The sequence below is a fragment of the Podarcis muralis genome, chromosome 2 (genome assembly GCF_964188315.1).
Source record: "Podarcis muralis chromosome 2, rPodMur119.hap1.1, whole genome shotgun sequence".
NCBI lineage: Eukaryota > Metazoa > Chordata > Lepidosauria > Squamata > Lacertidae > Podarcis > Podarcis muralis.
Window position 1 is genome coordinate 108439181 of NC_135656.1, and position 15338 is coordinate 108454518.

The following is a 15338-nucleotide window of genomic DNA, read 5'->3' on the forward strand; positions in this document are numbered from 1 at the left end:
ACTGCCTCCTGCAATTTGGTCAAACTCATGTTAGTAGCTTTGAGAGCACTGTCCAACCATCTCGTCCTCTGCATATAAGTTAAATAAGCAAGGAGACAATATACAGCCTTGTCGTACTCCTTTCCCAATTTTGAGCCAATCGGTTGTTCCATATCCAGTTCTAACTGTTGCTTCTTCTCCCGCATAGAGATTTCTCAGGAGACAGATGAGGTGGTCAGGCACTCCCATTTCTTTAAGAACTTGCCATAGTTTGCTGTGGTCCACACAGTCAAAGGCTTTTGCGTAGTCAATGAAGCAGAAGTAGATGTTTTTCTGGAACTCTCTAGCTTTCTCCCTAATCCAGCGCATGTTTGCAATTTGGTCTGTGGTTCCTCTGCCCCTCCAAAATCCAGCTTGTACTTCTGGGAGTTTTTAGTCTGCATACTGCTTAAGCCTGCCTTGTAGAATTTTAAGCATAACCTTTCTAGCGTGTGAAATGAGCGCAATTGTGCGGTAGTTGGAGCATTCTTTGGCGCTGCCCTTCTTTGGCATTGCGTTCTAGACTGATCTTCTCTGATCCTCTGGCCACTGCTGAGTTTTCCAAACTTGCTGGCATATTGAGTGTAGCACCTTAACAATATCATCTTTTAAGATTTTAAATAGTTCCGCTGGAATGTCATCACTTCCACTGGCCTTGTTATTAGCAGTGCTTTCTAAGGACCATTTGACTTCACTCTCCAGGATGTCTGGCTCAAGGTCAGCAACCACACTACCTGGAGTGTACGAGCCATCCATATCTTTCTGGTATAATTCCTCTGTGTATTCTTGCCACCTCTTCTTGATGTCTTCTGCTTCTGTTAGGTCCTTACCACTTTTGTCCTTTATTATGGTAATTTTTGCACAAAATGTTCCTTTCATATCTCCAATTTTCTTGAGCAGATCTCCATTCCCAACCATTTTAGTTCACTGATGCCCAGGATGTCAATATTTATTCTTGCCATCTCATTTTTGACCACATCCAGCTTACCATGGTTCATAGATCTTATATTCCAGGTTCCTATGCAATATTTTTCTTTGCAGCATTGGACTTTCCTTTCACTTCCAGGCACACCCGCAAGTGAGCGACCTTTCGGCTTTGGCCCAGCTGCTTCATCAGCTCTGAATCTACTTGTACTTGTCCTCCGCTCTTCCTCAGTAGCATATTGGATGCCTTCTGACCTGAGTGGTTCATCTTCCAGTGTCATAACTTTTATACAACCATGGAGTTTTCTCGGCAGAGATACTGGCGTGGCTTGCTGGTTCCTGCTCCAGGTGGATCACATTTAGTCAAAACTCTCCACTTTGACCTGTCTGTCTTGGGTGGCCCTGCACGGCATAGCTCATAGTGTCTCTGAGTTATTGAAGCCCCTTTGCCATGACAAGGCAGTGATCCATGAATATTACTTGGTACAGATCCTGATGTGTCACATTATCATGTTCATGGCTTTGACTTTTTAATGTATTGATGAAAATGGTTGAGTTCTCCAACAAGGTTCATGTCCACATCTTCAGGATATGTTTGGCTTAAAGCATTAACTTCTTCATGAATCTCTTCTTTTGCAGCATCTAATTTTGTTAAAGATGAAATATTATTATTATTATTATTATTATTATTATTATTATTATTAATATTATTATTATTATTATTAATATTAATATTTATACCCCAACCATCCGGCTGGATTTCCCCAGCCACTCTGGGCGGCTTCCAACAAAAAATAAAAAAATACATAAAATCGTCAATCATTAAAAAGTTCCCTAAACAGGACTGCCTTCAGTTGTCTTCTAAATGTCAGATAGTTGTTTATTTCCTTGACATCCGATGCAGGGTGTTCCACAGGGCGGGTGCCACCAGTGAGAAGGCCTGGTTCCTTGTAACCTTGCTTCTCGCCAGAAGGCCCTCAGCGCTGGACCTCAGTTTCTGGGCTGAACGATGTGGTTGGAGACGCTCCTTCAGGTATACTAGACAGAGGCCGTTTAGGGCTTTTAAGGTCAGCACCAACATTTTGAATTGTGCTCAGAAACATACTGGGAGCCAACGTGGGTCTTTCAAGACCAGTGTTCTGTGATCTCGGTGGCTGCTCCCAGTCACCAGTCTTTTTTGCAGCATCATTGTATACTGATGCCCTTTGTGCCAGATTTGATTCTAATGCATCTATCGCAGGTATAAATGCTTTGATTCTGAACTTGTTTCCTGGCTCAAGGTTCTCTAAAGCTTCATCTTCATCCTCACCTATATGCCTCCTTATAGATCAGCAGTTCTCAACCTGTGGGTCCCCAGATGTTGTTGGACTACAACTCCCATCATCCCTGAGCTCTGGCCTTGCTAGGTAGGAGTGATGGGAGTTGTAGTTCAGCAACATCTGGGGACCCACAGGTTGAGAAAGCCTGTTCTAGATCTTCTTCTGCTTTTCTTGTAATCAACATCAGGCAATTTGTCCTTTGCCTGTTCTTTAAAATGATCAAAAAGATCTCTGGAACCAAGTTCCTCCATTTTATACAAAATGTTTGTGGCTTGATTACTTGTTTCACCCTTCTCTGTGGTATCAATATGCAGCCAATGCAATGCAGAAATTATTCCATTGTAACTGCCAAGTTCTGCACTTGTGGCCCTTGAATAAATTTCCCATCTAGTCTTTCACAAAACTTTTTTATTTTAATAAAATATTTTTATTCAGATTTTATAACAAATTTAAGCATAATCAAAACACCAAATTACCGTATTTTTCCGTGTATAAGGCTAGTTTGTTTGTTTTTTACCAAAAAAATTAGCTATAAAATTGAGGCTCGTGTTTTTATGAAACCTGGATCCATAGGCACCACTGCCCCTTTGCAATCCTGCATCCTGTATGTAGTCAGTAGTTATTTAACTTTGTTCTGCTGACTAATTAGACAGCTGCCATCTTGGGCCCAGCACACTTCCAACCCTAGATATGTCCTAACCGGGGGTAAGTCTTTCACTTTGAACTTACTGGACAATTGTTTGGCAAACCTTTTAGTTTGTTTACCTGTTTTGCAGGCATACAAAACATCATCTACATAAATCAGACAAAACTCTTGATCACTGCCTGTACCACGTACATAAACACAATTGTCAGCTGTACTCTGCTTGAAACCAAATGACACTAAGGCCTCATGGAAACATTTGTTCCAAGATCTTGCAGCCTGTTTGAGACCATATAGAGCTTTGTTTAATTTCAACACTCTATTGGAACCCGTCTCATAACCAGGCGGTTCGGCTAGATACAGGTCTTCTGATATTGATGCATGTAAATATGCAGTCTGGATATCAAAATGGTTTAACAGGAGTTTTCTCTTTGCTCCAAGCGTTAAAATCAGCCTTACACTGTCCCCCTTAGCAGTAGGGGGAAAAGTCTCATCATAATCTTTTCCAGGCCTCTGAGAGTATCCTTGAGCCAGTAAACGAGCTTTGTATTTGTACTCTCCTGTCACCAGAGGTTTAAGTTTGTACACCCACCTGCAGCCTACAATCTTTGCCCCCTCAGGCGCTGCTACTGGTGTAAAAACCTTGTGCTCATTCAGAGAGGACATCTCTTCCTCCATTGCCTGTTTCCAGCGCTCTGCCTCCTCTTTTGGTAACTTTAACACCTCCTGAAAACTCTTGGGCTCTGCAATTACACTAAACACATTTGCAGTATCTGGAGAAAAACGCACCGGAGGCACTCCTTTGTTTTGTCTTTTAGATCTTCTGGGAGAAAATTTTTCTTCTGACCCACTTTCCTCCTCAGAACTACGACCTCTCTTTTGTTGCTTAGCAACTGGTCTTTGGCTAATTCCACTTTCTTGAGAGCTCTTATCTGAACTTTCCTCCCCCTCAGACTCTGATTCTCTGTGTTTACCTTCAGAGTCATGAAGCTCCTGGGAAGGTTCAAACCAAACCTCAGTATTGGCATGTAGTCTCTCCCAGCCACTATGTTCACAAAAACTGGCATTCCTGGAGATCACAATGCCATTTGTCCCTTCAGCAAAGCGGAAACCTTTTCCCAGCTCCTGGTAACCCACAAACACTAACTGTTTGGTCTTAGGATCTCCTTTCTTCCTCATTTGTTTCGGAATTAATACCCAGGCTTTTGATCCAAACACATGCAAATGGTCAATTTTGGGTTTTTTCTGAAACAATTTAAAGTACGGGATTGTACCTATTATTTGATGAAAGAGCCTGTTTTGGAGATAACACGCGGTGAGCATGCTTTCCCCCCAATAAGACATCCTCAAGCATGGCAAACATCATATCTTGTAAAGATCTGTTTTTTCGCTCCGCAACGCCATTCTCCTCTGGGGAAAAAACGTTCGTTTTTCTATGCCCAATGCCACGCTTTTGTAACCAATCTTTAAAGGCATTTGACATAAATTTGCCACCTCTGTCCGTCTGAATCCTTTTAAGTTTAATGGACAGAAATCTTTCCACAGATGCCACCCAGCCTTTAAACTTAGTGAACACGTCACCCTTATTTTTCATGGGAAAAACCCAAGAGTAACGCGTGGCGTCATCCACAATTGTTATTGAAAAGCGCGATCCATCCCTGCTTACAGCAAATGGACCAATTACGTCCATGTGAACCAGCTGTAGAGGTGATTCACTAACTCTGTCACTTCTGGGGTAAGAGACTCTGTGGGTTTTAACCTTTTTACAAACATTACAATCAAGGTACTTGTTACAACTCTTTAAATTACCCCCATCAGCCAATTCAGACATTTTTAGTACACTTTTCCAGCAAGCATGCCCCATTTTCCTATGCAATAAGTGCACACAGTTGTCATGTATAGCTTTGTTATTCACTGCAGGCTGAGATTTACTGACTACTGCTGCAACTTGAGATCCTGCTTTAAGCCAAAACAAGCCTCCCTCTGACTTAGCAGTGCCCAAAATCTCACCAGCCTTCTTAATAATGCAACTGTCTCCTTCAAAATACACTTTAAACCCAGCTTTTAGCAAACAATCTACAGACATCAGATTGCTCCTTAATGACGGCACACAAAGTACATTTTGCAGGCATTCACGAAGACAAGGAACCAAAACTGCACCCCCCGAAATCACTTCGGAAGTACTTCCGTCTGCTAGAGCCACCTGGCTGCGCTGTGCTAAGTTCTTGGAAACAAACAATTCATCTGAATTTACGATGTGGCGAGATGCTCCCGAATCGACCACCCAGACAGCTTGTTTCTCATCAGCAATCTTGACCTCGCCGGTCACCAGCTGAGCCGACTGTTTTCGTTTGAAGAATTCCTTTTTATGCTGCTGCTGCTGCTGATCTCGTCTCTGCTCCTGCACCGGCAACTGAGACTTGACCAACTCCGGACATTGTCGTTTTAGATGCGCTGAAGACCCACATCGGAAACAACGCCTAACAGCAAACGCTGACTCCTCACCGGTACGCTGATTTTGCTCCACCTCTGACACGGCATGAGAACTCCTTCCAAACTGCCCGCCTGTAGAAGCCTCTGCAGCAAACGACCTTTCTTGCCTCTTCTGCCATTCTTCAGTCAAACGCCCAGTAACATAGCTGACTGATAAATCATGCTCCTGTATGCCTTCTAGAGACAAAACTAAATTATCCCAGCTTTCCGGGAGAGAACTCAAAATAATAGCCACCTTCTCCTGCTGGTCTAACGCACAGTCTCTTTCCTGTAGCGCAGTAAACTTTAACTGTAAACTGTGTAGGTGTTCCTGCATTGTAACCCCAGGCTGTAACATTGCCTTGTACAATGCCTTGCGAATGAACAGCTTGGAAACCGCTGTCTCACGCACATGGAGTTCTTTAAGTGCTTGCCACACACCTCTAGCTGTCTTGATTCCCCTCACATACGGCAACTGGGAATCTTCCAGCCCCAAGACAATTGTGGCCCTTGCTCTTTGGTCTTTATCGAGGTCTTCATCATCAGGCTTCGCAGGAAACTTACTCACCACTTGCCAGAGACGATCCCTCTGCAGCACTGCCTGCATGCGTTCCGACCACAGCAAGTAATTGGAGTCATTCAGACGCTCAAAAGCCATCTGAACTGGTTGTGAGGCCATCTTGAGAGCGATGTCCCTGGAACCCGGAACCAGCTACTCACGACCACCGAGAGAGAAAACAGGAACCACAGCACCCAGCACTCACACGCTGCAGCTGTTGTCCTTGTGTCCGCTGCGTCACCAGCTCACAACAGTCAGGAACCAGCCAGAGTCCATCTGCTGCACCGACAGGAACAACAACTTCTGGAACTACTGGAACCAACGCCATTGATGCTGACACCACCGCAACTCAGGCTGGCAGCACAATGCCCATAACCTCATGGAACTTTGAAGTGTCAGGCATAGCCCTATTGGCTTTAGCCCAAACGTAGCAGAGTTTTCCTGCACAGCGAAGAAGCTAGTTGCGGCGGTAATGACTAGTCAGCTAGACTCAGAATAACTATTTACAGGATTTATTAAAAAAGGAAAAACTAAAACCAGCAGAGTTTCTGCATACAAATAAAAGCAAAATAAATCCTCTCTTTCTCTCTCTCTCAAAACCATACACAGCACTTCTACTCCTAACACACCTCACATCAAACTGTGCTAGCAGTCCCTAGATAACAGAGTTGAGTGCTGGTCGTTAACCAATCAGAGTAAGTAGTTTCTAGGTCAAGCAGACCTGGGCTTTCTGCCAAGAGTAAATTGACACTGCCTTGAGTTAATTGTGTGAAGCCAGAATCTGCAAGTTTCCCATGAGAATCAATTAACAGAAACTGAACATTATACACGGGTAGTGCTGAGGGGTGTTTTCTTAATTTGGAGTCCCTCCAAATAGGGGGCGTCTTATACATGGGGGCGTCTTATACATGGGGGCGTCCTATAGACGGAAAAATACGGTACATTTTACATTCCAATTAATCTCCCCACCCCCATGACTTCCCCCAACTTCCCTTTCTGAGTAATAGCATATAAATTTCTACTGCTTATAATTTCATACACCTTATATCCTGAAAATTAAAATTATAGCTTATAACACTCCCTATTCCTTCCTAGCGCATTCTTCCTTGGCAAAGCGGGCTCTTTAGGCACAGCCTCCAGCGCCTGCCTGGGCCCTGGGCAGGGTTCTGCTCGTTCCTTCGCTCACCCCGGGAGGTATCTGGGCAGCCTGGCCTGCTAAGCCTTACCCTTCGCCCTCCTGTCATTGGGTAGCGGCCAAGGTGGCCCCACCATGAGGGGTGTTGGTTGAGCGGGCAGGGCGGCAGAAGGAGGTGTTTGGAAGCTCCCGGACTGGCGGTTAGTCTCTTGCCTGTGCGTGGTGGGTGTGGTGGCTTTGGGTGGGCTTGCGCGCCTTCGCCAGCATTTGGAGGCCATCAGCTGCGGATGAGTTGTGCCTCTGTGTGCAACAAAGAGGAGAAGAGAAGTTCTCCTTTAGAAGGCAGAACAGGCAAGAGCTGTCACTATCACCTCAATTCCACCGCGTCTCCCAGGGGGCCAAGATGCAAGGAAGGGGCTTCCTTCTCCATGCAAGGGCCACCCATGTATTCAGAGCAGTCCTTTGCAAATTACTGTCTTTCTCCGTGTATAAGATGAGGTTTTTTGCCCAATTTTTAAAGTTAAAAAACATGGCTCGTCTTATACATGGAATATAGCAATTAAATATATAAATAAATGCAATCCTTGCTCTGGCAGTCGCAGCTCCTCGCAGTGGCGAGCCCTGGGGCCTCCATAGTCTGCTTGCCTCCCCCCACTCTGCCCGCCCTACAGCTGGGAGGGAGGCTGTAGGCTGTTGGTTTTTGCCGTGCAGCGTCTTTGTGCTGCTCAGCAAACTCTGCAAACTAATGGGGAAGTCCGCCTGCAAAACAAAGCTGCTGATCAAAGATATTTCTCCCCTCTATGCCTTTCCTGCGCCTTTCCCGTGAAACATCTTGGAGGCTACAAATTTCTGCACTGCTCCTCTTGCATAACGTTGCACCGCCCGCCTGCTATTCCGTAGCCTCCTCTACCCATGCAGACTCTGTAAATGAAGGGGGAAGGGGAGGAGGCCACCTGCAAAGCGGAGCTGCCGATCAAGGTATTTCCCCCTTTCTGCCTTTCCTGCGCCTTTCCCAGGCAGAAGCCACCTATCAGCTCCCCGATTGCCACCGGCAGCCGCCAATCATGCTCCCGCTTGCTGCGACAAGGGCAGCTGTCTATTGGCTGCCGCAGCAGCAAGCAGGAGGGCTAATGACAGCGATCAGGCAGCTGCAACGCGAGTGGTTGTGAGCTGCGTTCTGGTGGGTTAGTGATTTTCAGCATTCCCCCCAAATAATCCTCCCCAGAAGCTCAATCCCCCTATTTTCAATATTTTGAGGCCCCCCAAATAGGGGTCGTCTTATAGACAGAAAAATACGGTAAGTCTCATGTTCCATGGGATCTAGTCTTATCTCCTGAGTTCACACCAATAAAACTCCGAAACAGAGAGGAGTCCACCATTGTTTATTGCAAAGCAATAGGTTACAGTTGGATCGTTCCACAAAACTGCAACCCTGCCCAGTGGTTCAGGCAGTGGTATTTATATAATTTCAAACAAAGCATTTCGATTTCGAGCAATCATTTACATCAGAGATGTCCAAGCGCTGGACCACAATTGACAGGTAGACCTCTGTGTTGTTTTGGGTCGATTATGAGACCTTTGAAGGCCCCGCCCCCTTTCCGCAAGAACCTCTGCACATGCTCCTGTTTTTGTTTTTGCTCAGCAGTTCCTTGTTTTAACGTTTATTGTTGCCAAAAGAATCTAAATTTTTCTTGCGTCCCCCGCCTCCTTAAAAAAGTCCCTTTAGAGTTTCACGTTCCTCATATTCATCATTACCTCATTTTATTTATAATACACATGTGCGATAAGCACTGGCAATTTCTGCTGATTTAGTTTTGATTCCCACAGCATTCTGTTACGTTGTGTTGGTGTGCATGTTGGGAACCTGTGTTACATGCAGCCATTTGCACCATGTGTTGACTCGTGTTCCAGCTTTCAGCTGTATCTTTGTGATTCTCATATTAGCTGTATTTCTGCCCCAATTGGGGGGCGGCAACTTGCAAAATAATCAGTTATAAAGCACAGACTACCATAACTTCTGTTTTAGAAGCACACTCAAGGATTTACAGAGATACACATTATTACATTTATTGTGGCCCTTTGGGCAACTGCCACAAGGCCATTCCTGCCCATACCATGCCAGCCTTAGGAAGGGAGAAGGGACAGGCAGGCGGAAGGAATTGCCAAAGGTGTTTGAAAATGTGTGGAGGCTCTTGGGAAGTGGGTGCCCAATAGGGGCTTCTACAGAGGCAGCAGAATCCCTACAGGGGCTCTGAGACTCCCTTGACTTCTTCCTTCCTCCCAGGAAGCTACAACTTGCCTTGGATTCTGCGCTCCTCAAGAAGTTGAACCTGTAAACCTAGTCAGGATGGACGGAGGAAGATGGTTCATTTATTGTCTTTCCTAAAAGTCTAACAGGGTTTTCTTTCTCTCCCCCCACTCCCAAACAGGTGAGGAAGACGATGGTCAGAATTCTACGGAGCCATCTGTGAATTCATTGGGAAGAACAAAGAAACAGTTTAAATGCAAGGAATGTGGAATGTGCTTTAGACCAACAAACTCACACAAGAGAGAATCCATGTAAATACATGGAGTGTGAAAAGAACTTCAGTGAAAGTAGAGACCTTAGAATACATCAACAAAATCACAATGGGGAGAAACCGTTTAAATGCATTGAATGTGGAAAGAGCTTCAGTCATAGTGGAGCCCTCAGAACACATCAGCGAACTCACACAGGGGAGAAACCGTTAGAATGTATGCAGTGTGGAAAGAGCTTGAGTTCTAGTGGAGCCCTCAGAACACATCAACTAACTCACACAGGGGAGAAACCGTTTGAATGTATGGAGTGTGGAAAGAGCTTCAGTTGTAGTGGAAACCTTAGAACACATCAACGAACTCACACGGGGGAGAAACCATTTGAATGCATTGAATGTGGAAAGAACTTCAGTTGTAGTGGAGACCTTAGAATACATCAACGAACTCACACAGGGGTGAAACCGTTTGAATGTTTTGAATGTGGAAAGAGCTTCCGTGAAAGTGGAAACCTTAGAATACATCAACGAACTCACACAGGGGTGAAACCGTTTGAATGTTTTGAATGTGGAAAGAGCTTCAGTCAAAGTGGAGACCTTAGAAGACATCAACAAACTCACACGGGGGAGAAACCATTTAATTGCATTGAATGTGGAAAGAACTTCAGTCGTAGTGGAGACCTTAGAATACATCAACGAACTCACACAGGGGTGAAACCGTTTGAATGTTTTGAATGTGGAAAGAGCTTCCGTGAAAGTCGAAACCTTAAAATACATCAACGAACTCACACAGGGGAGAAACCGTTTGAATGTATGGAGTGTGGAAAGAGCTTCAGTTCTAGTGGAGCCCATAGAACACATCAACGAACTCACACAGGGGAGAAACCATTTGAATGCATTGAATGTGGAAAGAGCTTCAGTTCTAGTGGAGCCCATAGAACACATCAACGAACTCACACAGGGGTGAAACCGTTTGAATGTTTTGAATGTGGAAAGAGCTTCCGTGAAAGTCGAAACCTTAAAATACATCAACGAACTCACACAGGGGAGAAACCGTTTGAATGTATGGAGTGTGGAAAGAGCTTCAGTGAAAGTGGACACCTTAGAACACATCAACAAACTCACACGGGGGAGAAACCATTTAATTGCATTGAATGTGGAAAGAGCTTCAGTTCTAGTGGAGCCCTTAGAACACATCAACGAACTCACACAGGGGAGAAACCGTTTGAATGTATGGAGTGTGGAAAGAGCTTCAGTCGTAGTGGAAACCTTAGAACACATCAACGAACTCACACGGGGGAGAAACCATTTAATTGCATTGAATGTGGAAAGAACTTCAGTCGTAGTGGAGACCTTAGAATACATCAACGAACTCACACAGGGGTGAAACCGTTTGAATGTTTTGAATGTGGAAAGAGCTTCAGTGAAAGTGGAACCCTTAGAACACATCAACGAACTCACACGGGGGAGAAACCATTTAATTGCATTGAATGTGGAAAGAACTTCAGTCGTAGTGGAGACCTTAGAATACATCAACGAACTCACACAGGGGTGAAACCGTTTGAATGTTTTGAATGTGGAAAGAGCTTCAGTGAAAGTGGAACCCTTAGAACACATCAACGAACTCACACAGGGGAGAAACCGTTTGAATGTATGGAGTGTGGAAAGAGCTTCAGTCAAAGTGGAAACCTTAGAAAACATCAACAAACTCACACGGGGGAGAAACCATTTCATTGTATTGAATGTGGAAAGAGCTTCAGTCAGAATGGATCCCTCAGAATACATCAACGAAGTCACACAGGGGAGAAACCATTTGAATGTATGGAATGTGGAAAGAGTTTCAGTCGTAGTGGAGACCTTAGAATACATCAACAAACTCACACAGGGGTGAAACCGTTTGAATGTTTTGAATGTGGAAAGAGCTTCAGTGAAAGTGGAACCCTTAGAACACATCAACGAACTCACACAGGGGAGAAACCGTTTGAATGTATGGAGTGTGGAAAGAGCTTCAGTCAAAGTGGAAACCTTAGAAAACATCAACAAACTCACACGGGGGAGAAACCATTTAATTGTATTGAATGTGGAAAGAGCTTCAGTCAGAATGGATCCCTCAGAATACATCAACGAACTCACACAGGGGTGAAACCGTTTGAATGTTTTGAATGTGGAAAGAGCTTCTGTGAAAGTCGAAACCTTAGAATACATCAACGAACACACACAGGGGAGAAACCCTTTAAATGTATTGAATGTGGAAAGAGCTTTAGTAGTAGTGGTCCCCTTAGAATACATCAACGAACACACACAGGGGAGAAACCCTTTAAATGTATTGAATGTGGAAAGAGCTTCAGTCAAAGTAGAAACCTTAGAATACATCAACAAACTCATACAGGGTAGAAACCTTTAAATGTATGGAGTGTTGAAAGAGCTTCAGACAGTGTGGAGACCTTAATATTCATGAGCGAATTCACCCAGGTGAAAAGCCGTATCAAGGTATGCAATGTTCCACTCACGTTTCACTCTTTACCTCACATTAAGAAACTCATAAAGGCCGAAATCAATTTTAAATGCATGGAATCTGAGTGATGTTTTGGTGTTTGTATTTAAATTTGTATATACATATATATGTATTAAAGTAATGAAGGTCACATATACCAAATATAGAAAAGAAGTTGGAAGTTGTTGCTAGATAAATGGGGAGAGTGTGAATCTGGAATGCTCAAGGTGTGTGATGAATCTGTTGAGTTTTGACCTGTGCCCTTCAATGCCAAAATGATGGGCTGCCCTTGTCTTGTGGATCAGCATCTGTCTGCTTTAGGGAAATGGGGTACCTCAGATGTTGGGAAACAACGCCCATAAGTCTCAGCCCATATGGCCAAGAATGATGGGAGTTGTAGTTCAAAAACTCAAGGGTGGAAAATCTCACGTTTCTTAGAACTTTTCTTTATGAATAATTATAGGTAAAACTTTTGTTGATACAGAGCTCATTTTTTATTCCAGGAGCAGCTGGTCACTTCTGCTTTATAAACAAAGCCAAATATATTGACACACTTTATATTATAACCAAATTTTAGAACAGAGACAAACATTTTTTTAAAAAAAAACAACCCCTTTTCTTCTTTACAAACCCTTATCTTCTCAATCCAAGATTTGCTTTTCATATATATAAAAATATTTGGTTAGCAAGGGGGTACAGAAATAATAATTAAAAAGCTACAATAAAAGCATTATCAGCATTTAAAAAGAAATGCTATTGGATCTTCAAGGCATTGAGTTACAAATTAAGGGAAAGATCAACCATTTCTTCTGCAAGCTGTTCCCCATCCAGTATTTCCCATCTTCTGCCTTCTGAACTATGTTCCTCTGCAAACCACTGGTCCAAATCTATACAGTCCTCCTGCTCCTGGGAAGATTCAGAGGGAGGCTCTCACAAATGCGCCTCAGTGCAGCTCTCCTCAGCTGGGTCCCTGGTTAGGTTTTGGTTTAGGGGAGCAAGCATGGGCCTGGCCCTTGGGTGGGGGCGAGGGGAGAAGGGAAGAGAAGTAGAGGGGATGCTTCTTTTTCCACGCAAGGCTAGTTCTTGTTGCTCCCAAGTATGTACCTGTAATCAGCAAGTGTGCATTTAGCAGGAGTGTATCCCTTTGTCGTGGAGTGCAAGTTAATTCAGAAGGCATTAGAGCGAAGCGCGTGTATCGCATATGTTAAGTTGATTGCAACCTTTTTTAAAAAAATTAATATTCTTTATTCATTAAAAAATTTGCATGTCTATACGAATGCATCCAGTCTTAAGGAAATTAGCCCTGAGTGCTCATTGGAAGGAGAAATCGTGAAGCTGAGGCTGCAATACTTTGGCCACCTCATGAGAAGAGAAGACTCGACTTCCGGGGTCGGCGCCATCGGTAATGGTGGATTCCCTCTAACTTTGAGGGATTAAGCTTTGCGGAAATTGGGTCTTGCCGCTACGGCAAAGCGGGGACCCCTCTAAAAATCACAGGCGGGTGAAGCCTGTGACCGTGGGACTCGGTGGACACCTTCAGTGCCCCCCCAATTCAGCACCCCACCTGGAAAGTCGACTGAAAAGGACTATAATCCTAACATCAATACAAGAGATCTCCCTCCCTTGGTTGGAGGAGGGGGGGGAAGGGAGAAGTAAATTTTCCTGCAAAAAGAGAGGAAAGGAAACAAAAGTCCACCGCTTAAAGCCTGGGAACGGGCTGCCAATGGACAATAAGATTGCCGCATTGTGAAGCGCACTGCTTATGGACAATGTAATTTTTGACAGCTAACTCTGCAAGAGAGATACATTGTTTCTGACTGGTTTCTCCTGATTTTAAGGTAACAAAACTAACTGAAATTGAAACTGTTGCTTATTTTGTTAAATGGGGGACTAGAAAAAGTTATTTTAATGCAACAAGTATTGACTGTTACTGTGTCCCCCTAGAGGAAGTTTGAAATTGTTACAACAACTGGCCAGGGGCATTTTCCACTTCAAAACAAACTCTGGCCGTGGGATCGACCTTGGGCTCCAGTTAAAGTGTTAAGGCAGATGGAAAAGAAAAAATAGATTTGCTTCAAGAAAAAACAAGAAGGTCTGGTAAATCGTGGCAGCAGCGAAGAGCATCAGCATCTGGCCCTTCTGCACCACCAGGGGCAGCATCTGTTCAACTTAAGTCAAAAGGAATGGTATCTGAAGATGTTTTAGCTCTGGCATTAGGCAAAGATTGGGTCAAGAGTTTATCTCATCGGACAAGGTTAAAAAAAGAGGAGTAGCGATTTATGCAAAAGAGAGCCTATCACCGAAATTTATCTTCAAAGATGATCAAGGAAGATTTGTGGCAATTGAAATTCAAACACAAGGAGAGAAATTTTTGATAGGAGTTTATGCACCAAATGAGGGGAAATCTGAATTCTTTAAAAAGTTGCATGAGACCTTGTTGGACTATCTGGACTATAATATCATCATGATGGGAGATATGAATGGAGTGGTATCTACAAATATGGACAAGGCACAGAGACAGGTAGTTACCAAGGATGGCAGACTACCAAAAACCTTTTTTGAGATGACTGACAATATGGACTTAGTTGACATTTGGAGAACAAAGAACCCCTTGGGTAGAGAGGGAACTTTCTTCTCTGAAGCCAAAATGACATGGACAAGAATTGACCAAATTTGGATAAGTAGAGGACTGGCTCCAAAGACTAGAAAAGTGGAAATTTGTCCTAAAACTTGCTCCGACCATAATTCTGTGAAAATGGAGATGAAACTAACACCGATTGGCTCCTTCAGATGGAGGATGAATGACACCTTGTTTAGAGACGAAGAGGTTACCAAGAAGGCCCAAAAAACTTTGAGAGATCATTTTGAGATAAATATGAATACTACCATTGAAAAAAGAGTAATCTGGGACGCAAGCAAAGCGGTTATGAGGGGGTTTCTGATTCAACAGAATGCAATAAAGAAGAGAACTCAAAACGAGAAAAAAGATAAAATTTTTGGAGAAAATAAAAGAAGGCGAGAAGAAACAGAGGGAAACCAAAGTCACAAGAGATTCTGAGAGAAATAAAGCTACATCAAGTTCAATATATGAAAATGATGAATCAGGAAATAGAGTGGAAAATTAAACAGATGAGACAAAAGACATTTGAATCGGCTAATAAATGTGGGAAATTGTTAGCCTGGCAAATAAAAAAAGACAAAAATTTAACACCATTACAAATTTGGAAGTGGAAGGAAAGAATATACAGAATCCAGTGGAGATTA

The 15338-nt window shown here is 43.6% G+C and overlaps 1 protein-coding gene across 1 annotated transcript in view; it reads left to right on the forward strand.

Annotated features, from left to right (window-relative positions):
* LOC114589697 (uncharacterized) overlaps window positions 1-15338 on the forward strand; it is a 65823-nt gene that overhangs the window by 25945 nt on the left and 24540 nt on the right. The window contains exon 4 of the mRNA XM_077920804.1: window positions 9763-11933. Within this exon, the coding sequence (XP_077776930.1) occupies window positions 9763-11933 (2171 nt within the window). The remainder of the gene's footprint in view (window positions 1-9762; window positions 11934-15338) is intronic.